Raw genomic sequence first — 23,481 nt, 5'->3', positions numbered from 1 at the left:
GCTCTTCTGAATATCTTTTTCTCCTCTCAAAGTAAAACCTTAGTGTATTTTTAAATTGCACTTAGAAGTGCCCTAGTGACCTGAAAGAATTAAATGAAATATCTTTCTTAAACACTAAAGGAATCAGATTTTTTAAATAATTAAAAACCCAGTAAAGTAATGTGAGCTTGCTATAAATTTAAAATGACATAACTAGGTAAAGTAAAATTTAAAGCTTCTATCTCTGTATCCCATCCTTACCTGCATGCCAATTCTCATTTTATATATATATATATATTTTTTTTTTTTTAAGATTTTATTTATTCATGAGAGACACAGAGAGAGTGGCAGAGACATAGGCAGAGGGAGAAGCAGACTTCCTGCAGGGAGCCTGATGTGGGACTTGATTCTGGGATTTCAGGATCACACCCTGAGCTAAAGGCAGGCGCGTTCAACCACTGAGCCACCCAGGTGTCCCTCAGTTAGATATTAATCCATAAATCCTTTAAGGTTCTTTTCTCTTTTTTTTTTTGTATATACTTATATTTACATAAATGTATGTGTATACATATATATGTATATACATATATACATGCATATATTCCCATATATGAACACAAGTTTCTGTTGATAGTAAAATGGGATATATTTTCTAATAGTAAAACACAGCAAATAGCTCTGGCATTAATGGGTATTTACAATGTAGTTTTTAGGTCAAATTTTGCTAGATGTGATAAAGTAATTCTCTGGTTACCAGCAAGATTTAAATCTTACTACTTTTTTTCCTTCTGTAGGAAATGAATATTTAGCCAATTTTTCACAGGCACAGTGTAAATCACCATTTTAAGAATGACTGAGAAGAGTTTTTGAAATCCCAGTTTGCAGAGTTAACAGGTACATATCAAATCACATTAATGGGGAAAGACCAGAATAGACAATGCATTATTTAGATGGAAGAAGAAAACAGATGGTGGGAATAGGAAGGTCGTAATTAAAAGCAACCTTGCCAAATTAGTGGACACAATGGCAGCAATGTCAGAAATGAGAACAGAAGGAAATGAAAGGATCCTAGATGTGGTTTGCTTAGTAGCTTCTAGATCTTTCTCACAGAGAATGCTTTTGGCAGCTAACCACACACCTGCCTATCTCAAACACATTCTTCTTCTTCATCTCCATTACCATTATGCTTCAAGAACTTTGTTTTTTAAGCAAATTAAAGGAGCAAACCTTGAATGTTTCTCTATTGTATTACCTCGGTTAATCCCCGTAGTAGTTCATGGTGAATGGACATCAAGGCTCACTGTATAAATGAAGAATTTGGTAAGTAGAGGAGCTGTACCAGAGGGATTAATTTAACTGCACAGTCTAACTTATATCATTAATGTGATGCAAGTCACTTGTTTTTTATGTTACTATGAAAGATGGAAAACGTCTTCCAACCTGCCATGAATACATGGAAGGAAGAAAACATCTTCCTTACAATGAACTGGAGGTGACTATATTTTTCTAATTTGGCAAGCTTGAGTGGGAAATTAATCTTGCCTCTTTCCTAAAATTAAAAAAAAATTGTCATATCCATGAGAAATGGATGCCATTCAACTAATTTCTCCTCTTCCTTTTTTTTTTTTTAAAAGATTTTAATTTATTTATTTATGAGAGACACAGAGAGGTAGGGACATAGGCAGAGGGAGAAGCAGACTCCTCGCAGGGAGCCTGATGTGGGACTCAATCCCAGGACCCTGGGATCACGACTTGAGTCAAAGGCAGACGTTCAAACATGAGCCACCCAGGTGCCCCTCTCTGCTTTCCTTCACTCTGAAATCCCTCAAAGCGCTCTTATTTTTTTTTTGACTCAGATTCTCACTTTCTATCCAAGGCAGAGGAATCATAATAGTCACCAATCTTGCGGCCTGAGTTTTCTTGTAAGTGATACCGTATTTTAAATACCCCAGAGTGATGGACAGACTCCTGGGTGTGGTGGGATTTTTGCAGATGGTCCTTGAATTCACATGAGCCATATATATTTACACTACTGTTTTTCAAATATATAAGGATTGCCTTGCCATTTAATATATACAAATCCATTGGAAGGGTTACCAAATTCATAACATATATTCATTATGTATTTCCCATCCAACTATAATGACTCTTACGTGGAGGTTTCCGTGAAATTCTTTTGACATTTATAAGTTGGAAAACATCATATTAGAATATTTTGCATTATAGAGAAGTTCTGGAGTGATTTGAAGAATACTTTTGTGATGTGACCTTTCGCCACTTATCCTGTGAATAAATGCAGATTAACGGACAACATTCCATTTGACTATATCTAGAAAGCTCTACATTCCCTTAGTTATTAGTTTGTCACATGAATCATTCAGTTAGACGTTTTGCTTTATTCATATTTCTCATTGTGACCATTTATTGCAAATAAGGCAGAATCAGATTTTTCCCAAAGGTAAAATGAGTTCATTTGCCCTGACTGAGTTATATGGTTCACCCCAATTCCCGGGTCTCTACCTTGTTGTAAGACCATATTTATTACCTGAAATGAGTTAGAAATAGATTATGATTGCAACTCTTAATTTTATTTTTTTAAAAAATATTCTCATTACAAATTCTGTACTTTCCTGTGGGAAATTTGAAAATGCCCGAATACATGGAGGTTAAGAAATTGTGATTCTACAACCCAGAGATACTATGACTCTTAAAAATTTTGTTGCATTTCCTTATGATCTTTTTGCATTATCTATTTAGGTAATACATAATTTGAATGATACTATATTTAATTTGTGTGACCTCTTTTCATTTCACCAGCTTGATTCTGTGTATTTATATATTTTCCAGCTTTCCATGATATGTATAGATAGCCAATTACATATTATGTGTTTGTTTTGTTTTGTTTTATTCTTACCATCTAAATGGCTGTATTTTTGAGGAAGTGAATGAAGCAGCAGTGGCCCATTAAATTATTAGGGGTTATGATGAAGTTGAATAGTTGTTAATTACCTGAAATTTTAGTTATTTAATTTAATTTATTTATTTAAAAATTTTTTTTTGAGAGAGCGAGTATTTGTGTGCATGAGCAGGGGTGTGGAGGGCAAAGGGAGAGAATCTTTTTTAATTTATTTTTTATTTTTTTATTTTTTAATATTATATTTACTCATGAGAGATACAGAGTGAGAGAGAGAGGTGCAGAGACACAGGCAGGGGGAGAAGCAGGCTCCATGCAGGGAGCCCGACGCTGGACTTGATCCTAGGACTCCAGGATCATGCCCTGGGCTACAGGCGGCGCTAAACCGCTGTGCCACCAGGGCTGCCCGAGAATCTTTTTTTAGAGATTTATTTATTTATTTTGAGAGAGAGTGAGAACAGGGTGGGTGGGAGAGGCAGAGGGAGAGAGAGTTTCCATGCCCATTGCAGATCCCAACTTGGGGCCTGATCCCACAACCCTGAGATCACGACCTGAGGTGAAACCAAGAGTCCAGTGCCCAACTGGCTGCACCACGCAGGCACTCTGAGAAAAAGAATCTCAAGCAGACTCTATACCCAGGGTGGAGCCCAATGTGGGGCTGGATCTCATGACCCTGAGATCATGACCTGATCCGAAACCAAGAGTTGGACCCTCAACTGACTGAGCTACCCAGGTACCCTGGTTTTATAATTTTAAATAGGCACTCATTTCTTCAGCTAATAACATTTATTGCAGTATTTTTGAAATGAATAACAAACAAGTTTGTGGTCATTTCAATCATTAAGAAAAAAGCATGCAGAGGATATTTCTTAACTGTCTTGCTGGTTTAGAAATATTCAGCTACTTGAAATGATATTTAACTCTTCTTTTCTGACTCATATTCTCACTTTCTATCCAAGGTAGAGAAGTCATGATAGTTGCCAATCTTGCATCTGTTAAATGAACGCTTTTTTTTTAAAGGCATTTTTAAAGAGTTGGATGAAACTTCATTTCTTTAAAGTGGTAAAAAATGCAAAACATTGAAATAACCATTAACAATTCATATCTTCCTGATTATCATGTACCCTCATTTTCCTGTGTTAAGTCTAGAGACCAAGAAAGCATAGGCTCCTACACTTCAACTTGTCCTACTAGGGAAAAGAAAACCCTGCTCTCTCAAGTCAACCAGAGATGGGTTTCACCCACCTTCAGCAGAGAGTATTGCTGCCAAGCTGTTGCTGAATTCAGCAACAGTCAATTAAAATTAAATGGTTTCTTAAAAATAAATTTGGGAAACGAGAAGCAGAAAGTTGATGGCCTTTGAGGCTGGGGGATGCCTTGGAGGGGCAGTTATTGTATTGTTATATGTGTGCTGAATGTTTCCACAAACAGCCAGGCAGAAAAAATGAATAATGCTTTTGAGGAGCAAAGAGGTTAAACAACCTGCACTCCTGGGTATTGCACACCAGTCTGAACTGGCTGCATCAGAATCACCTGGGCATTTGTTAGAAATAGCCTTCCTGTGATCTCAGCCTACATCTACTGAATAGAATCAACAAGGAGGGTGTGTCTAGGAATCTGCCATTTTAAGGAACTCCCCAGATGATTTTGATGCATGATCAAATATAAATACCATGAATTAAACCACAGCATGGGAACACCTTGGCAAAATTAGATTTTCCTGCTCTTTTTCTCTCTTTAAAGGTAAAATAGATATGTTCCTTCCCCTTTATTTATTCAACAAACATTTATTGAGGTCTTATTATGTGCCAGTCTGTGTGCTAGATGCCAGGGAAACAGGACTTATGTAAGAGTTCTTGCCTTCATGGGACTTAGAGTCTGATGATCAGAGAGACAGGCATTTTGAAACTTGAGGAAGTTTCCCCCATTGCATAAACATACAAGACAAACTAAGGTCTCTCTTCATCCTCCTGCCCCAATAATCCTTCCTCAAAGAGGTATCTGAGCCCTAGACAAGTTACAAGTATAACTCGAAGAAAACATTCCTTGTATTAATTAGATCAGTTCAATGCTATTTCTAGCCTCAAAGGAATTTTGAACATCTCCTCATGTGCTCTGCTTTTTTTTTTTTTAAGGATTTATTTTTTAAGTTTAGAGGAAGAGAGAGAAAGTACATGTGCTGTCAGGGCGAGGGGAACAGGGAGAGGGAGAGAATCTCTCACAGACACCCTGCTGAGTAGAGCCCAACTCAGGGCCCAATCTCACAACCCTCAGATCAGGACCTGAGCCAAAATGAAGAGTTGGTTACTTAACCAACTGAGCCATCCATGCGCTTTGCTTTAAAATGTTATTTATTATAGAAAATTATAAGCATATACCAAAGTAAAGAGAACAGTATAGTAAACCACTGCACGCCCATTACCCAACCTCAGCCGTCTTTATTACATAGCCAACCTTGTCTCATCTGAACTGTCACCCTTTCTTTCTACCCTGGATTACTTTCAGAATATCTTTTCACATGGAAATATTCCAGTATGTATCTCTAAAAGATATGGGCTCTTTTTCAGACATAACCACAATGGCATAATATCTAAAACAAGAATTCCTTAATGTCTTCAAATATTCAATCAGTATTCACATTTCTCCAAATGTTTTATAAAGTTTTTATATCGTTTATTTAAATCAGGATCCAAATAAATTCCATTCAGTGCTGATGTATCTCTGAAGTAACTTTGTCTCTTAATCTCTTTTTCCTTTCAGTTCTTGTTGTTGTTGAAGAAATCAGATTTACCCTATAATTTCTCCTAGTCTAGGCTTTCCTCATTGCCTCCCGATGGTGTCATCTGCATTCTCTGTAAACTGATAGTTAAGATCTGGAGGCACTATCACTCCAGTTTGATTCTTTATGGGCATTTTAGTTACACTTTGGACCATGTGTCTGCTGTGCCAGGTGTAAACTGTTGGTGAGAAAGGGTGAAGGAGCCATAGGAGGGATTGGTGTAATGGTGGCAAACCATCACCAGTGAGTAAGAAAGAGGAAAGTAAACATTTATTGGTTGTCCACTGTATACAGCCATAGGACCTGGTTTTCCACATGCTCTCATATAAATGCAAGTGCTATGGTGTGCTTGGGGGATTAGTTCCATTTTCACATGTGGAAACTCTGGTGCAGAGAGTTCATGACCTGCCTGTGTCTTACAGTTGGTGGGTAGAGTCAGATATGAACAAAGGTCTGCTTGTCTTGAAGCCTATCATTCTCTTGCCTCTGTATACACTGGGCTACAGGGCCAAGTAGGCAATGTAAATGAGTACAATTGACTCAACATTGAAAAAAGAAAGAAAAAAAGCACCAGCCCTAGGATGATGCTAGGTGCCACTATATTGTCCTCAGTGTCAGAGGGTGTAGGGGAATGTGGGGAAGAGCCCCTGCTCAGCTCCTTCCTGTCTTGATCTCATGCAGGAATGTGCACCCAGTGTTGCCAGATGTTTTGAGTTTTCAGAAGTCAAGTATCTATGAATATTCACTGAATATCTATGAAAAATCTTTAAATTTAAAAATGTCAGCTGCCAATTCAGATTTTAAAAAACATGACCTAGGACAACACCCTGAACCAAGCCTGCCACCCCCTTCCCACCTCATGCTGCACAGAGGTACATCACCTGAAGGTTGGGGCTGATGACTGGGGCAATTAACTGTTCCAGGAAGGTGTTGCCCCTGAAATTAGAGAAAAGGCCAAGACATCAAGTGACAACAGACCAGATCTTCAAGAAGTCACAGAGCGTTTAGATACTTCAAGGGAAAAAGCCAGTTTCTGAAGTCTGAACAGATCAGACCCTGACAAAGGAACCCCCCTCCTTGCGTACCTTTCCTCATGCTCCTGAGGACTGAGTCCTCACTGTGTCCCAGATGGCATTCTGAGCATTTTGTAAGTATTTGCAAGCTTCAACTCATTTTAGCCTCTCCACAGCCCTGTCATTATCCTGTCGTGGAAACGTGGCAGGGCTCTGAGATTCCAACCTACTTTGACTCCACAGCCTGCTTGCTCACTTACTGCCCTATGTGGTCTTTCTTCCGTTAAATAGTTCCTCGTTCAAGGCATTGAGTATTAGAAACTGCAGTTCCCTGGCTGTGGACTTCCAAAGCCTGATGCTCTACTATCCTGAGCTTTCAACAAAACAGTAGGATTTTCCTTCTTTGAGGCATGGCTTGATGAGCCTTTCGTTGGTTCTGGTTAGCATTTACATCCAGTTCCAAGTGAGACAATTCCTTTCCCAAACACTCTATTGATTCCTTACTATTCCACCAATAGGCACATGACAAAGAAACCAATTCATAAGTGACTTTCATTTGTTCTGTTTTCACTTCGGCAGGAATATCAATAATTAAAGGAACTTATCAATAAATAAAATAATGCAATAAAATAATGTCTTCTTGGCTTTTCTGGAAGTTGGTGATTCACAGACACTGGATTTCAGCTCACCCAGCCCTCTCAGTAAAGCTGGAGCTTGCAGAGCCAGGAAGCCTTGCTGGACCTCTGGCTTGCATTTTGTGTGCAAGTAAAGGCACTTTGTCACCATCCCTTGTGAGACAGTTAATAAGCCTATAGCTTGTAGAGATGGTCCTTTTCTTCCTCTCAGGCAGTTTAAGGCTTTCCTCTTGCTGGGTCAGGTGACAGATGAGGGACACTCTGGAGTTTCCCTGACATAAAAGGGCAGGGCAGTTAAGCCCCCACCCAGCCGGGCCTGACCATTCATGCACTTCAATAACAGCTTCCAGGACTCAGGACAAAGACCGGTTCTCGCTTGCGGCTTCCTCCCTCCTGTCTAGACATTCTGCGAGTGGTCTCCTAGCTACAGGGCTGCAGTGCCCCAGCCCTGCACGCCTGCACAGCCAGGGGGTGAGGTGCAGCCCCCGTGCGGGGGACCCCAGGGGCGCTCCAGCATCTTGTCCCCACGAGGAGCCGTGACTCCTGAAAGTCTGCTAGGGAGGACAGTGGTGGTTAGGACCAGCTTGGGGGACTTCACCCCAGCGGCGGCACCCGCCCTAATGCTGTGGGGTTGCGGTACCACCGCCTCTAGCCATATGTGGCTGTAGAATTAAAAGATTTTTTGGTAAAATCTACATAACATAGATTTATCATCCTAACATCACTTTTTAAGTGCACAGTTTAGTCGTGTTAAGTGTACTTGCCTTGTGCAACCGATCTCCAGAACTTTTTTGGCCTGCAAAGCTGAAACTGTATCCGCCTCCCCATTCCCCCTTAAACAACTCCCCAGGCCCCCTCCTCCCAGCCGCTGGCAGCCACCTTTCCACTTCCTGTCTCTATGTATGAATTGACTACTCCAGGAGCCTCCTACAGGTGAGATTATACAGTATTTGCTTTGGTGTGATTGGTTCATTTCACTTAGTATAATAAGCACTATTTAGGTTTAAATTAATTAAAAATTCAGCTCCGGATGTGCACTAGCCATATTTCAAGTACTCAGTAGCCCCATGTGGCCAGTGGCCATCATATTGGACAGCCAGACACAGAACGTTTTCATTATTGCAGAAATTTCTCTTGGACAGGGCTCATCTAAAAGCAGATGGGTGGTTTATACAGACAAGTGCTGGAGGCAGGGGCTGGGAGAAGGAAAGTACTAGCTGTTTTTTTCTCACCATTACAGCTAATGAATAATCTGATTCCTCCCTGCCCCCTGCCCCCAAATAGTACCGGCTACCTGATGTTTTAATAATTGCAACTCCCATCCTTATCCCAGCCCTACATCTTCCAGCATCATGGAGCAAGAAAAATAATCCAGTTTGAGAAAATACACAGTACAGATTACAGATAAATGTACTTTAAAATATTCTTATTGAGTACATCTCAGGAAATGCCTGTCAGTTTAACCATCTATGGGAGTTGAATTAGAGTGTTTCATTAATTGGAACTATCCAGTTTATCGCTAACTTGGCAAGAATCCTAATTGGTATTTATCACAAAGAAGCCTTATTCAGTAGACCTACCCTTGAAGCTGTTGCTTTTAAAGATTTTTGCTTGAGGCCCACAGTAAGAGAAAGTTGTATCTCAACCCAGGGCATACACACACTTTATGTGTATCTATACCCGAACTTAAAGTTCCTTGGAACAACACTTAACCTTCTTAAGTGTGATGCATACATTCTTTTATTTAAAAAAAATGCTTGCCTATTCAAAACACTGATCCCATGCACTAAATTGATTTTGTAACCCTCAAAAGGGCCACAACATACATTTTGGAAAACACAGTTTTAGCTACACCAAGCTATTCCTGGAATAGCTTTAGCTATTCAGGCCTGGGATGTAGTGCTGCCCCCCATCCCTTCCTTGGGTCCCCATGACTCCAAAAATGGCTTACAAATGAAAACAAGCAAGTTTGGGGGCACCTGGGTGGGTGGCTCAGTAGTTGAGCATCTGCCTTTGGCTTAGGTCGAGATCCTGGGGTCCTGGGACCGAGTCCCACATCAGGCTCCCTACAGGGAGCAAGAAGCCTGACTCATGGCTGGACCCTGAGATCATGACCCAAGCAAAAGGCAGGCGCTCAAGAGACAGAACCAGCCAGGTCCCCCCAAAACAAGCAAGTTTTTTAAAAAGCCTTTGATCATGGCTTTGCTTCTAAGTGAGTTCTGTCCATTGGTTTAAGTAGAGAGTATTATGATAGAATCCATTATCAAATGGTCGTACTGTGTTTTCCAAAGCCAAATAAACAACACTTTTTCATACAGAAGATTTCTTTCTTTTTTTTTTTTTTAAGATTTTATTTATTTATTCATGAGAGATACAGAGAGAAAGGCAGAGACACAGGCAGAGGGAGAAGCAGGCTCTGCAATGGGAGCCTAAGGCAGGACTCCATCCCAGGACCCCCAGGGTCACGACCTTGAGCCAAAGGCAGAAAGAAGCTCAGTCACTGAGCCACTCAGGTGCCCCCATGCAGTAAATTTCTGTATTAGCATGTGTGATTGGGAGTGCATTGAATTTTAGCTTACTTTTCTTTATGAAGGATAATATCACATCATATATATATATATATATAAATACTATATAAAGTTATTGAGGGAGGAGGAGGAAAAAAATCTTAGTTTCTGGTGTCATGCATGGCCAATTTAATGGTTTATAGATCTCTTGCAAAGATTTTAAAATGCATGTTTTATACAGTATGTAGATGAGTCAACTTGTCAGATTTTTTTTCTTTTGTAGTGTAACTGGTATGTTAACTAGTATGTTGACAGATAATAGGAACAAAATGGGAGTTTCCTGAATCACTTTCAGAAACATTTCATCTCAGAGTCAACAGAGAATTGGCTTTCTTAAGGGCCTGTTTTTCCTTTCACCTTAACCAAGGAGACAACACTGTAAGAGGCCTGCCCCCTATTTGTGTGAATAATAGTAATGAAAATTTGTGTACTCCTTGAGCAACTCTGAATTAGGCAAGCTGTAGAAAAAAGGAGAAGAAAGTATCAGAATAAGTATAATAATGCTGAATAATAAAAAATATTCATCCTTGGGAATGAAGGATGGACAAAATGGCTGAAGGTGGCCAAAAGACAACAAACTTACAGTTTAACAAAATATTAAATAAGTCCTGGGGATGTCAGGGACAGCAACTATAGTTAATGATACTGTATTACATATCTGAAACGTTAAGGGAGTAGATCTTAAAAGTTCTCATCACAAGCAAAAAAATTCTGTAACTGTGGTGATAGACACTGACTAGACTTATTAGACTGATCGTTTTGCAGTGTATCCAAATATTGAATCATTTTGTTGTGCACCTGAAGCTAATTTAATGTATGTTAATTATACCTCCATAAAAAAAATGTCATCCTAACTGTACCTCATAAGAATTTTCCAGTTTTGAAATTTTAGATGTGTCGGGATGTAGAAGTAGAGCAAAGTGTTTTCTTTAAAATTCCAGGGGCCTGGCTGACTCAGTTGGTTGAGTGTTCAACTTTTGATTTCAGCTCAGGTCATAATCTCAGGGATTGAGTCCCAAGTTAGGGTCCATGCACAGCAGGGAGTCTGCTGGAGGATTCTCTCTCTGGTCTCCCTCAGCCCATTGCCCTGATCTCTCTCTCTCTCTCTCAAATAAATAAACCTTAAAAAATAATAAAAAAATACAATTTCCAAATTGGTACTATCCATCAGGCTTATTTTAAAAAAATCATTCTTGTGTTTATGTAACTACAAATACTTGTAGGGCAATCGGAAATTAAAAGAAGATATGAAGAAATTAGGAAAAATTCAGTGGTCAGGCTACCGCTGTTAATATTTTGGGCACATTTCCTTCTAGTCTTTTCTATATGTATTTTTACATAATTAGAGTAATTTATTTTGGATCTTCCTCCTCAGCCATTTCTCTGTGCAATTAAAAATTCTTCACAAACATTTTTAATGCTTTTATAGCATCGATGTAGCATGAATTTTTAAGCTATTTCTCTGATGCTGGACAATTAAGTTTTAGTTTTCCACCTTTATAAATACCACCGTGATGAGCATTTTTGTGCATAATATTTGTCAGTGTTCCTGATCATTCCTTAGGATAGATACATAGAAATAGACTTACTTGTTGATCCTTCATTTATATCTAATGAGCTAGCTCTTCTCCATCACAGCCAACTTCTTTGAAAAGTTGTTTGGGAGCACTGGCTCCACTTCCTACCTAACACATGGCTTAAAAGCCTCCATTGGGATAGACATCCATGTCTATCGTGGCATAGACACTAAAATCTTTGCTGTGGTCAGCAAGATTTAACGTGGACCGGCCTGTCTAGCTGCTTGTCCAGCCTCTTCCCCATTCTCTCTGGCCTCAGTTGCCCTGGCTTTCTGATTTATTGGCTCCTTGCCGTTCCTCCAGCCTCAGGGCCTTCAGAGCTGCTTACACGTCTCTGAAACAGTCTCCCTCCCCTGATCATCTCTTCTTTGTGTAGGAGGAGGTGAGATGTCTGCTTAGAGGAGGTAGTTGGAGAGAAGTGAAGGTCTCAAAAGTTCATTTAGGAGGTAAAGAGTGGAATTGACTGGAGAGATACCCACAAGATTTCAGGCACCGATGAGGGGAATATGCTCATGGTGTATTGAGGGTTAGGAGTATGAGACTCACATCAAGGGAAGTGGAATTGGTGTCCAGGGCTATGATTACCTTAAGCTTTTGGAGAAATTGTTTAAACTCAGTCCATCCAGTTAGTAGCTACTTCCTAACATTTGTTTTCAGCTTTTTGGAAGTACTATCTCCTCTTTGCTAATCCAGTTTATATGGATGGTAGCATATTTTGCCTTTAAAATATGTGGAAGGCTTCACAAAGAAGCTCTTCGGGGATTATTAGAAGTCTTCATGAGAAAATCTTCATTTCTGGGTTTATTGGGAATTTGTAATGCTGCTCTGTCCAATAGCATTCCTACTAGCCATGTGTGGCTATTTAAATTTAAACTAATTTAAGTTTGTAATAAAAATTTAGGTCCTTAATTACACTAACTATACTTTAATTGCCACATGAGGCTGATGGCCCATATTGGACAGTGGAGATAGAATACTTCCATCAATGTAGAAAGTTCTTTTGGATAGCACTGATCTAGAGAGTAGGAAAGGATTCAGCTAGGTCCATTCTGAGGCTAGCCAGTGTCTAGAATGGTGATCCAGGAGAAATGAGTGGACAATTATCCTTGGCTAGTTTGCTATTGGATGTGTTACACAGTTTCCTGGTTCATTTAGCATTAAAAAAACAGACATTACAATTCTATTCCCTTCTGGTATTCCCAGTCTTTCACAAGATTCAGTGAAAAGGTCAGCTTCTCTGGGCCCATATAGCCCTGGGCTTCTATTGCCTACATCCATATCATGGTCATGTGATTCATAGGACTTGCTAACCAAGTGGATGTCCTGGCTGAAAAATAGAAAAGGTGCTAGTCAAAAACCCTGCAAGTTTTATTTATTTTCTATGGATATGTGTCATAAATGTAAGACTAGTGGATTGCTAGTATTTTTAAGGACCAAATAAAGTAAGGTTCTGCTCATAGATGAGACACCAGCACTTTTGAAATGACCCAGTGATGGAGAACGAAGGGAAGTCATAACACCTATACAAGGCATACAAACACAGGTGAATGTGCCCTTTCTCCACCTTATCTTCTGGATTTTCACTTTATTTGTCTCAGCCAGCAATTCTTCCCACCCTCAGATTCTAGGAACTCACTATTAGTGCATTTTATCTTATTATTCTAGATGTTTCTTCCACATACAGAGTCTTGGTTTATCACTTCCTACACTTCAAGTCTGAAGATAATGAAGTTTTTGTGGAAAAGGATAATGGGAAAGGATAATGGGAGAAGGCACTGGAATTTATCTTCCTGTTTTTTCTTTCTCATCAAAGGGGGTGGGGAGATTTTTCTGAGCCAGGAGTGGGGGAGGAATTGTTTTCAGAGCTCTGGGCTTCCCCGCTTCACAATCTGCCAGCCCAGGGTGTGCATGTATAGACTAATGTGAAGCAGCCTGGATGCAGACATAGCAACATGGTCCCTCATAAAGATGGTTCCAATCTCAGAATGTTGCTGACTCTGTGATTTGATAATTACTCCACTTACGAGTGAGTTGGTTTTGGTTGGCTTGCCTTGTAGAAATGTTGAGATGCTGCTCTGTTTGAGCAGTCAAAACCCAAATAAAATATCTTATACTTACGTATCCTCTACATTTTGCAAAATATGTTCTCAAGCATCATGTCATTTGATACTGTTAATAAACTCAGGGGCTGGGGCCAAACATTTGCGGAAGAGAAAACCTAGGCCCAGAGAGGTGAAGTGACTTGCTCAAGGTCACACAGTATATAGTAGGTGGTACAGCAGAGTTTTGAATCCCAGTGGCTTTGCTGAGAACAATTGTTTTCCTTCTTGCTTATATTTTGGGATCATAAAATAAAACACATCTAAATTGGATAATTGATGACACAAATATGATAGTTGGGTTAATAGATAATGTTCGTTGAGTGCCCATAATAGGGGGTTGGGAAAGGGGCTGATGTAGTTGGATGGCCTGGCACTTGCCCTCAGGGATCTTTATTTGAAATATTTAAAGCGGCACATTTACAAGAAACAAATGCACATCACCCTAAAACTGGATGTTTTAGTACTCGTGGATGCTGAGAAAATGACAGAGTCCTTTATAGAAGATGTTCTAAAAGAAAGGGATTTTGAATCAGATCCTAAAGGATATGGACAAACTAAGGGGAGGGCATTCTAGCTAGGTACAGAGGTATGCTTGGCTTCAGTTTTAAGAAAGAAGAAAAGAGCACTTGTTTGTAATTTTTTGAAAATCTACTCTGCCGAAGACCTTGTATCCAGCTGGGTTTACAGTAGTGAACAAAGATACATTGGTACCCTCCCTGCTTCATGTTGCTTAGACTTTGGGGTGGAAGACCAATATTGATTGTTGGTAAGAAAATCATTACATAAATATTTCAGATTGAGATTTGCTATAAAGGAAAAGGGTGGGATTCTATGAGAGCATATAATACAGTGATGTAAATTTGATGTCTAAGCTTGTACGTGAAGGAGTAGAAGTAACTAGGAAAATGGTTTTGGCATAGGGAGCAGAGAGAGGAGTGATCGGGAATGAGGGTGAAGCACGTGCAAAGGCCCTGGGTGGGGGGGATCAGAGGGTCTGGAAAAAGGCCTGTGTGCTGGGGTTGAGAGAGCAGAATGGTGAGTGGCATGAAGTGAGGACAGGGGAGGAGCATGAGCCTGATCAGATTTTGGTCTTTAGGGCAGCCCCAGGGGCTCAGCGGTTTAGCGCCGCCTTCAGTCCAGGGCGTGATCCTGGAGACCCAGAATCGAGTCCCACGTCGGGTTCCCTGGATGAAGCCTGCTTTTCCCTCTGCCTGCATCTCTGACTCTCTCTCTCTGTGTCTCTCATGAATAAATAAATTCTTTAAAAAAAAAAAAAGATTTTGGTCTTTATTTCAAGAACCATGGGAAACTTCTGAAAGATTTTAAACAGACTGACATGATTGCTGTGATCAAATCTTCCTTTTAAAAAGATCACTTTGGCTGGCGTGTGCCAGTGTTTTGGAGGGGGAATAATAGTGGTTATGCGGTAACCCCTTAGGAGACTACCGTGGGATCCAAGCCACATGATGTTGTGGTGCGGAGTGGTGATAGTGGAGATGGGGCAAGTAGATAGTTTCCAGAGGGATTTAGAAGGTCAGCTCTCCAGCTGGAATTTAGTGGTATCCTGGGTAATAGAGACGTGGATGATAAGGATAGTTTTTTGAGTTTCGGATGTTTGAGGAAGAAGAAGATGAAATCAGCTTTGGGTATCAGGAAGGCATTTGAGTGTATGGGTGGAGAGCTCAAGGAGAGGACTGAGCTGGGATTGAATGTGTAGGTCATGGGCACATGAGTGACCACTGGGCAGGGTTGAGCTTTCCCAGAGAGAAAGCAGCATAAAGTGAGAAAAGAGGAATGAAGCAGCAAGGAAGCTCAGCGGCCAGGTCGAAGAGAACAAGCCAGCCCAGGAGCACTGGAGAGGTTGGACGAAAACCATGACATCCCTGAGTGTTCGGTCATTGAGGTAGAGTAAAAATGTATAAAATAGGAGTATCTTTCCCTTTCTCTCTAGACCCATTTCCCCATCACCACCCCAAAACCCATTAGGTGGAAGCCACACAGCCCTAGACCTGAGACACTTGTGTAACGCACTGTTACGAGTGTATTTATTTGTATTTATTTATTTCTCTATTACTGCGACAGATTGCGTCTGTTTGTGTTTTCTGCCGGGGAACAGTAACTTCCTTCCCTTTCTCTTGTGTCATTGCTTTTTTGGCTGCCCCTGACTGCAGTTTGTTGCAAATCTGTGCTCGTTTAGTCCCACGGAGTGCTAAGCGCTATCTGGTCTCGGTGGCTCTGTAATTCTCCTCCGGGCGCCCTACCTTCATGTGCCAGCCGGGATCTCTTAATGAGCTCGCTGCACACAGTGCAACACGAAAACCATTTTTTGGTAAAATGTGTTTGAAGGACTCACTATTGGAATGTTCCCCGTTCGGGCTGCTTCCAGTCCATCTCTGGCATTTTCTCTCTTTGCAGGATGGCCGTCGCTCCTCCAAGTTACTGTTTTGTGGCCTTCCCACCACGTGCTAAGGACGGTCTGGTGGTGTTTGGGAAAAATTCGGCCCGGCCCAGGGATGAAGTACAGGAGGTCATGTATTTCTCGGCTGCGGATCATGAACCCGAGAGCAAGGTCGAGGTAAGTCCTGTGTCACACACAATCTCTCCTGGGCACTCATTGCCTTCCTTCCTCGGCTTTGCCCAGCACACCTTTCCTTAAACCTGCTCACCGGTCCGAACTGTCCTGTCGGTTCTGTGGATTCCTGTTCCCACGAAGGTTTGTTCATGGCCTTAAAAACAGGATCACATGGAGAATGATACATTTGTTGCTATGGTCCTGTTTTATAATTAAGTAAAATATTTACATGATTCCAAAGTCAAATGTATAAAATAAGGTGTATTCATAGAAGTCCTAATTTTGTCTCATTTCTTCTACTTGCTTTTTCCATGTTTTGAAAGGTTTTTTGGTTTGTCCTTCCATTTAAAATACCTATGTTGGGACACCTGGGTGGCTCAGCGGTTTAGCATCTGCCTTCCACTCAGGGCATTGATCCTGGGTCTGGGGATTGAGTCCTGCATCCGGCTCCCTGCGAGGAGCCTGCTTCTCTCTCTGTCTATGTCTCTGCCTCTCTCATGAATAAATAAAATCTTTAAAAAATTACCTATGTATGTAACATACTGCACACACACACACACACACATATTTATCCCAGTTCCTTTTCTTTCTTAGATGAATGGTAGCATGCCACATACACTTTTCTCCACTTTGCCTTTTTCAACTTCAAACATATCTTAGAGATTGTTCCATACAGTAAATAGAGGTAGTCTTCATTTCTCATGTAGAGTTGTAGAGTGTTCCATTCTATGGATATATCATGGTTTAATCAGTCCCACATTGCTAGACATTTAGGTTGCTTTCCAGTCTTTTGTTATTAAAATATTTTGTTGTGTTTTGAAGGGAATAACAATCTAGTGTATCTGTCACAATATCTGCTCCTGGTTTCTGTATTTTATCATGTCAAAAAATTATCCATCAGTTACTATTTTGAGAGCTTAAAAATCAGTTTTTTGTCAGTCTTCCTTTGGGATAGGTAGCTAAAATGGGATTGTTGGGTCACAGAGTAAATGTAGGTTTTTGGAATTTTATCAAATTTCCTCACATGGGTGGTGCACGTTTGCCTTTCTACTAGCAGCATAACAATGCCTGTTTCTCCATATTCCCAGAGTGTACTGTCAGACTTTCATGATGGCTCATTTGTATCAATTTTACAATCTGCGACTTTACTCAGTTCTTTCATTCCTTGCGTCAGCTTTTATCATTGATTCTCTTGGGTTTTCCAGGTTTATTGTTATCAACAGCTGCAAACAGAGATAGATAGTCTGATTGTTCTTATATCTGTTTTCTTGTCTGATTGGCTGATAGCTTAGATTCAGTGTTAATATTTAGTGTGGTAAGAGTGGTTATCTTTCTCTGTTCTTGACTCCAGTGGAGCAGCCCCTAGTGCTTCTTCAGTCACTCAGATGTTGGCTTTAGGACTGAAACTCATATAGTTTTGTCATGTCAAAAAGTATACACCAATTTTTATTTTTAGTGGTTAAAAAAGCCTTCAGGAATAGGTGTTAAATTTTGTTAAACCTTTTTTTACCCCCAGTGATATGGAGATAATCACTTGATTTTTTCCTTTGAATTTATGTGATAAATTGAACCATCTTTGCATTCATAAAATAAACTTCTTGATTATGGTGTATTTATTTGCGTGTGTATGTGTGTATGCGTGTGTGTGTGTGTGTGTGTGTGTGTGTGTTTAAATGGTAGTTGTTCTTTAAAGGAAGAATTTAGAGAAAAAACGTTGGGGGCAGGTAAATTAGTGTGCTCCTTCCACGGACATAAACCTCTACTATTTGGTGTTCTATGCTTTATGAAACAAATTGACTTTTTCTAGTAGTTGTGTTAGGTTTTAAATGGGTATTCATCAATGTGTGTTTTATTTTCTTTATCTGTTTCAATGCTTTATTTTATTTATTTTTTTTAAATTTTTATTTATTTATGATAGGCACACAGTGAGAGAGAGAGAGGCAGAGACATAGGCAGAGGGAGAAGCAGGCTCCATGCACCGGGAGCCCGACGTGGGATTCGATCCTGGGTCTCCAGGATCGCGCCCTGGGCCAAAGGCAGGCGCCAAACCGCTGTGCCACCCAGGGATCCCTGTTTCAATGCTTTAAAAGCAACTAAGCAGCACAGAATTCTATAGGGGGGTATGTTATGTGAATTGAACAGGGGCAGTGAAGTGCTCCCAGGCAGCACGAAGCCCCAGTTGGCACGGATTGTGTGTGGCTTGGGCAGTGGCAGATTGTCTCCCACAGGACTTTCAACAGAACCACTCACCTCTCGTGTTGCCCCACTAACTGGGTCCAAACCCCTAAACTTCAGGACTTTTCTTTTTTATAGGCAGAGAAGAGTGCTAGGGTCTCTGCTGATCACGCTAGGTTTTATTTTTATTATTTATTTATTTATTTATTTATTTATTTATTTATTTATTTATTCACGCTAGGTTTTCTTTTTTTCTTTTTTAAGATTTTATTTATTTATTAGAGATACAGAGAGAGAGGGAGAGGCAGAGACACAGGCAGAGGGAGAAGCAGGCTCCATGCACCGGGAGCCCGATGTGGGACTCCATCCCGGGTCTCCAGGATCCCACCCTGGACCAAAGGTGGCGCTAAACTGCTGAGCCACCTGGGCTGCCCTCACGCTAGGTTTTAAATGGATATTTATTAATGTTGAATGTTCGTGTTGTTTGGATTTGAATGTTTCTCTCTTCCTGGAACAGAGTGTGCTGGGCATGGATGAAGTTTGCAGGTTTGAGTCGTTTTGACTTTCCCTGTCTTCCCTCAGTGTTTCTTTTTCTCAAGGAGTCATGCAGACTAAAATAATACTTCGATTTTCATGTGGGCAGATTTAATTTCCCAAAGATAGCTGCACCAAATCCCATCCTACATGTACTTCTTGCAGTGTGATGAACACTCCTCCAGGGAGAGGTGAGGTTTGTGCCCCCTACCCCTGCCATGGATCTTGGTGAGGGCATGTGTTTGCTCTGACCAGTGTTGCCTGGTAGAAGTGATGCCATGCAACCTCCAGGGCTACACGTCAAATTCATAAAGGAATGAATTTGACGCGTAGTCTCTTACCCTGGGTCCTGGGTCCTAAAAATCCGGGCGCTGGGCTGGAAGGAACCCAAACCAGCATATGAAGAACACAGGGAGGGACCCACATGGAGAGGAACCAAAGTCCCTCTAGCCAACAACCAATGTTAACTGCCAGATGTGTGAGTGAATGGCCCTTCAGATGATTCCAGGCCTCAGACACTGTGGATTGGAGACATGCCATCTCTGTGGTGCCCTGTCCAAATTCCTGACCCATCGAGTGCATGCGCATAAGAAATGGTTGTTTCACACCACTACACTTTGGGGTCACTTGTTAGTAGCCATAGTAACCACAGCATCACACAGAAGCCACTTATAAATATGTCTGAAATAGATATTTTAGGAAAATTTTATTTCTTTTGGGAGGGATAGGCTCAATAACTCAATATTTTACTTTCAGAGGTACAATCAGATTAGGGAATAGACTAGATTTCTTTCACTTGTTCACCCACGGTATTTTTTTTTTAAGATTTTATTTATTCATAAGAGACAGAGAGAGGCAGAGACATAGGCAGAGGGAGAAGCAGGCTTCCTGTGGGGAGCCTGATGTGGGACTTGATACCAGGACCCCGGGATCATGACCTGAACTGAAGGCAGGCGCTCAACCACTGAGCCACCCAGGCGTCCCTAACCCCTGGTATGTTATCACTCACCTATGCTGGAGGTTACATGATGTCCCCTCACATAAATAAGTGCAGCTTGATACATACCAGAATTAGTTTCTAAGGCAACCTGACATCCTTTCTGAGTTGCCCCCCTGTGTTTGGAGCTGCCTCTGTACATTTCCACATTCATATTCTCCAGGTAATAAAATAACATCACAGACCAAAAACTAAATGCATTTTCCCCGTCTCATTTGTTGTTCTTCCTCTGTCAGCACCATTGTCTGCCGCATAGTTTAATCTAGAAACCAGAGGGCAACTCTGACCCTCATTTTTCACACACATCCCTAGATGCACAGGTACAGCTGTTCCCAAGTCCTGTGACTTCTTCTGCTGCATTCTCTTCTACTGCCCGGCACCCCCCCTTGTTCAGACCCGCCCCCATCTCCCTTCTATCATCTGCTTGTTGGTCCATGGCTTTCTTTTTCGTAGGTTCTTCAGCTTGTAGGAATTTTCAGAGCACAACTCTGTCACTGCCTTGTTTAAAGGATGAGAGTCCGGGCTGATCTGTATGCCGATGGAACTCTTCCAGACTGGCACTGGGCTCACTTTCCCTTTCTTTTCTTTTAAATTGATAGACTTCACTTTTTTTCTCAGCATAGATTAATGTTTACAGAAAAACAGAAAGTACAGAGAGTTCTCGTATAACCCTTCACCCTCCTACCTCCCAACTTTATCTGTTATTAGCATGTTGCATTCATGTGATACATATGTGGGTTTTTTTTGGTTTTGTTTTTTTTTTTTAAAGATTTATTTATTTATTTATTCATGAGAGACACACACAGAGAGAAGCAGAGACACAGGCAGAGGGAGAGGCAGGCTCCCTGCAGGGAGCCTGATGTGGGACTCTATCCCAGGACTCTGGGATTATGACCTGAGCCAAAAGCAGATGCTCAACTGCTGAGCCACCCAGGTGCCCACTGTGGTACATTTGTTATAATCCATGAGCCAGCATTGGTACATTATTATTTTTTTATTTTTATTTTTTAAAGATTTTATTTATTTATTCATGAGAGATACAGAGAGAGAGGCAGAGACACAGGCAGAGGCAGAAGCAGGCTCCATGAAGGGAGCCCGACGTGGGACTTGATCCTGGGACTTCAGAATCACACTCCGGGCAGAAGGCGGCACTAAACCGCTGGGCCACCAGGACTGCCCTGGTACATCATTATTAACTAAAGTCCATCTTTTACATTAGGGTTTGCTTTCTGTGTTGTATATTCTAATGGGTTTTGACAGCTGTATGTAAAGACATGTATCCACCACTAAATTATCATACATAATACTTTCTCTGCCCTAAAAATCCTCTGTGCTCCGCCTATTCATTTATCTCTTCCTAACCCCTGGCAACCACTCATCTTTTCACTGTCTATAGTTTTTGCCTTTTTCCAGAATGTTGTGTAGTTGGAATCCTACAGTATGTAGCCTTTTCAAACTGGCTACTTTCACTTAGTAGTATGTTTTCAAAGTTCACCCATGTGTTTTCTGGGCTTGAAAGTGCATTTCTTTTTAGTGTTGAAAAAAATCCCATTGTCTGAATGGACCACAGTTTAGTTTTCCATTCACGTATTGAAGGATGTCTTGGTTGCTTCCAAGATTTGGCAGTTATGAACAAAGTTATTATAAACATTTGTGTGCAGGGTTTTTTTGGGTTTTGTTTTGTTTCATTTTATTTTGTTTTCCTTTCTAGCCCTGTTCTCCTTCTATGTGCAAGTTTTTGTATGGACATAGTTTTTAACTCATTTGGGATACTTTGAAAAGTAAAGATGCTTTTTAATGTAATTTTACATTTTGAATAGGTAATATATATTCATGTGGTTCAAAGATTAAGTAATATTAAAAAGGTTTGCCCTGATGAGCAATCTTACTCCTCCTTATTGCTATTCACTCTGATTCCCATCCCATATAGCCTTTTTTATTCATTTTTTGCACACCCTTCTAGTGTTTTATGCAAATACAAACAAATATGAATACTTAGCCTTATTTCTCACTTTTTTCATGAAAGTAGCACATTATATATACTATTCTGAAACTTGATTTTATTTATTTATTTGAGAGAGAGACAGAGATAGCAGGAGAGAGCACAAGCAGGGAGGAGAGGGAGAAGCAGGCTCCCCGCTTAGCAGGGGCTCAATTCCAGGACCCTGGGATCATGATGTGAGCCAAAGGTAGACGCTTAACTGACTGAGCCACCCAGGTACCCCTGAAACTTGATTTTTTAAATATAAAATTTCAAACTTACAGAAAAGGTTTATAATTTTGTTTTGTTTAATAATATTTTTAAAAGATTTTTTACATCTATACACAGAGATTGTCCTTATTATTGTTTTTTACAGATGCACGGTGGTCCATTATGGAGATACACCATAATTTATAGTCAGTCCCCTGTTGGTAGACACTGGGCCTGTTTGCTAGTCCAGAAAGTCAGCCTTGAGGACCTTGTACATGAATCATTCTGTACATGTGTAGGTGTAGTTGCTAGATACACTTCCAGATGCAGGATCGCTGGGTCATGGGGTAAAATTTTTGTACTAATTACCCTGTATAAGGGTTGTATAATTTCTTGCTTACTTTTCGATCCTAATTCTTAGTTTTCCTCTCCCAGCTGTACCATAGGCTCCAGCTACACTAAACTGGTTGCTCCTCATTTCTTTAACAAATAACACACTTGCATTTCTCTGTGCTTTTGCTCATTCCATCCTTTGCTAAGAATGTCCTTGCTCTCCCCTCTTCACATCTATTTGATAGACTCTTATGTATCCTTCAAAGCCCAAAAGCAATGTCTCCACCTCCCTCTAGCCTGCCCCTATTTTTTTTTAAGAGCTTTTCATTTATTTTAGAGAGAGAGAGATAGAGAGAGAGAGATAGAGAATGAGAACTCAAGTAGGGGGAGAGGCAGAGGGAGAGTATCTTCAAGCAGACTCCCTGCTGAGTGCAGAGCCTGATGCGGGGCTCAGTCTCATGACCCATGAGTTCATGACCTGAGCCAAAACCAAGAGTTGGAGATTTAACTGACTGAGCCACCCCTAGCCTGCTGTCTTTCTGTGAACATGTAGCACTTTATGCTTGTTCTGCCTTTATAAATCAATTGAAATTTACAGTTGCCTGAAACCAGTGGAATGAGTCTGGCCCCAGATGCAGGGGTCCTGGCTTCCAGTCTTGCCTTCCCTGTTTCCTGCACCTTGGATCTTTGAGCCTCTTTGAGACTCAGTTTACTCATTTGCCAGGGAGATAACACACACTGTGTCTGCCTTACAGAGTTTTTTTGTGAAGCACATGGGATCTGATATTTGGAAGTACTTTGTAAACTCTAAGGAGAACATTATGAAAACAGTTAATTTTTCTCTTCTCTTCTTTTCTTTTCTTTTCTTTTCTTTTCTTTTCTTTTCTTTTCTTTTTTTTAAGGAATTGGCTAGTGTTGAGAGATTCTATGACTCCCGGTCTCAGTTTCCAAACTCCTTTCTGTAGCATATGGTTCTAAATCTGCTTTTCAAATTTACTCCTACCCCTATAGTTCCCTTACAGTTATATCCATTACTTTTCCATAGCTGGGGTTATGATCTACAACAACTATCCTGTAACTTTCACAAAAGCTCTCATTAGCATACAGAAATTA

At 40.6% G+C, this 23,481-nt stretch overlaps 1 protein-coding gene across 1 annotated transcript in view; it reads left to right on the top strand.

The window, feature by feature from the left end:
* Window positions 1-23,481, top strand: part of SCRN1 (secernin 1) — a 63,326-nt gene that overhangs the window by 7,703 nt on the left and 32,142 nt on the right. The window contains exon 2 of the mRNA XM_025464502.3: window positions 15,982-16,141. Coding sequence (XP_025320287.1) covers window positions 15,983-16,141 — 159 coding nt within the window. The 5' untranslated portion in view covers window position 15,982. The remainder of the gene's footprint in view (window positions 1-15,981; window positions 16,142-23,481) is intronic.

This window comes from Canis lupus, chromosome 14, assembly GCF_003254725.2.
Source record: "Canis lupus dingo isolate Sandy chromosome 14, ASM325472v2, whole genome shotgun sequence".
Classification (NCBI taxonomy): Eukaryota; Metazoa; Chordata; class Mammalia; order Carnivora; family Canidae; genus Canis; species Canis lupus.
Note: the sequence above shows the minus strand (reverse complement) of the source record. Positions and strands in the feature narration are given on the sequence as shown.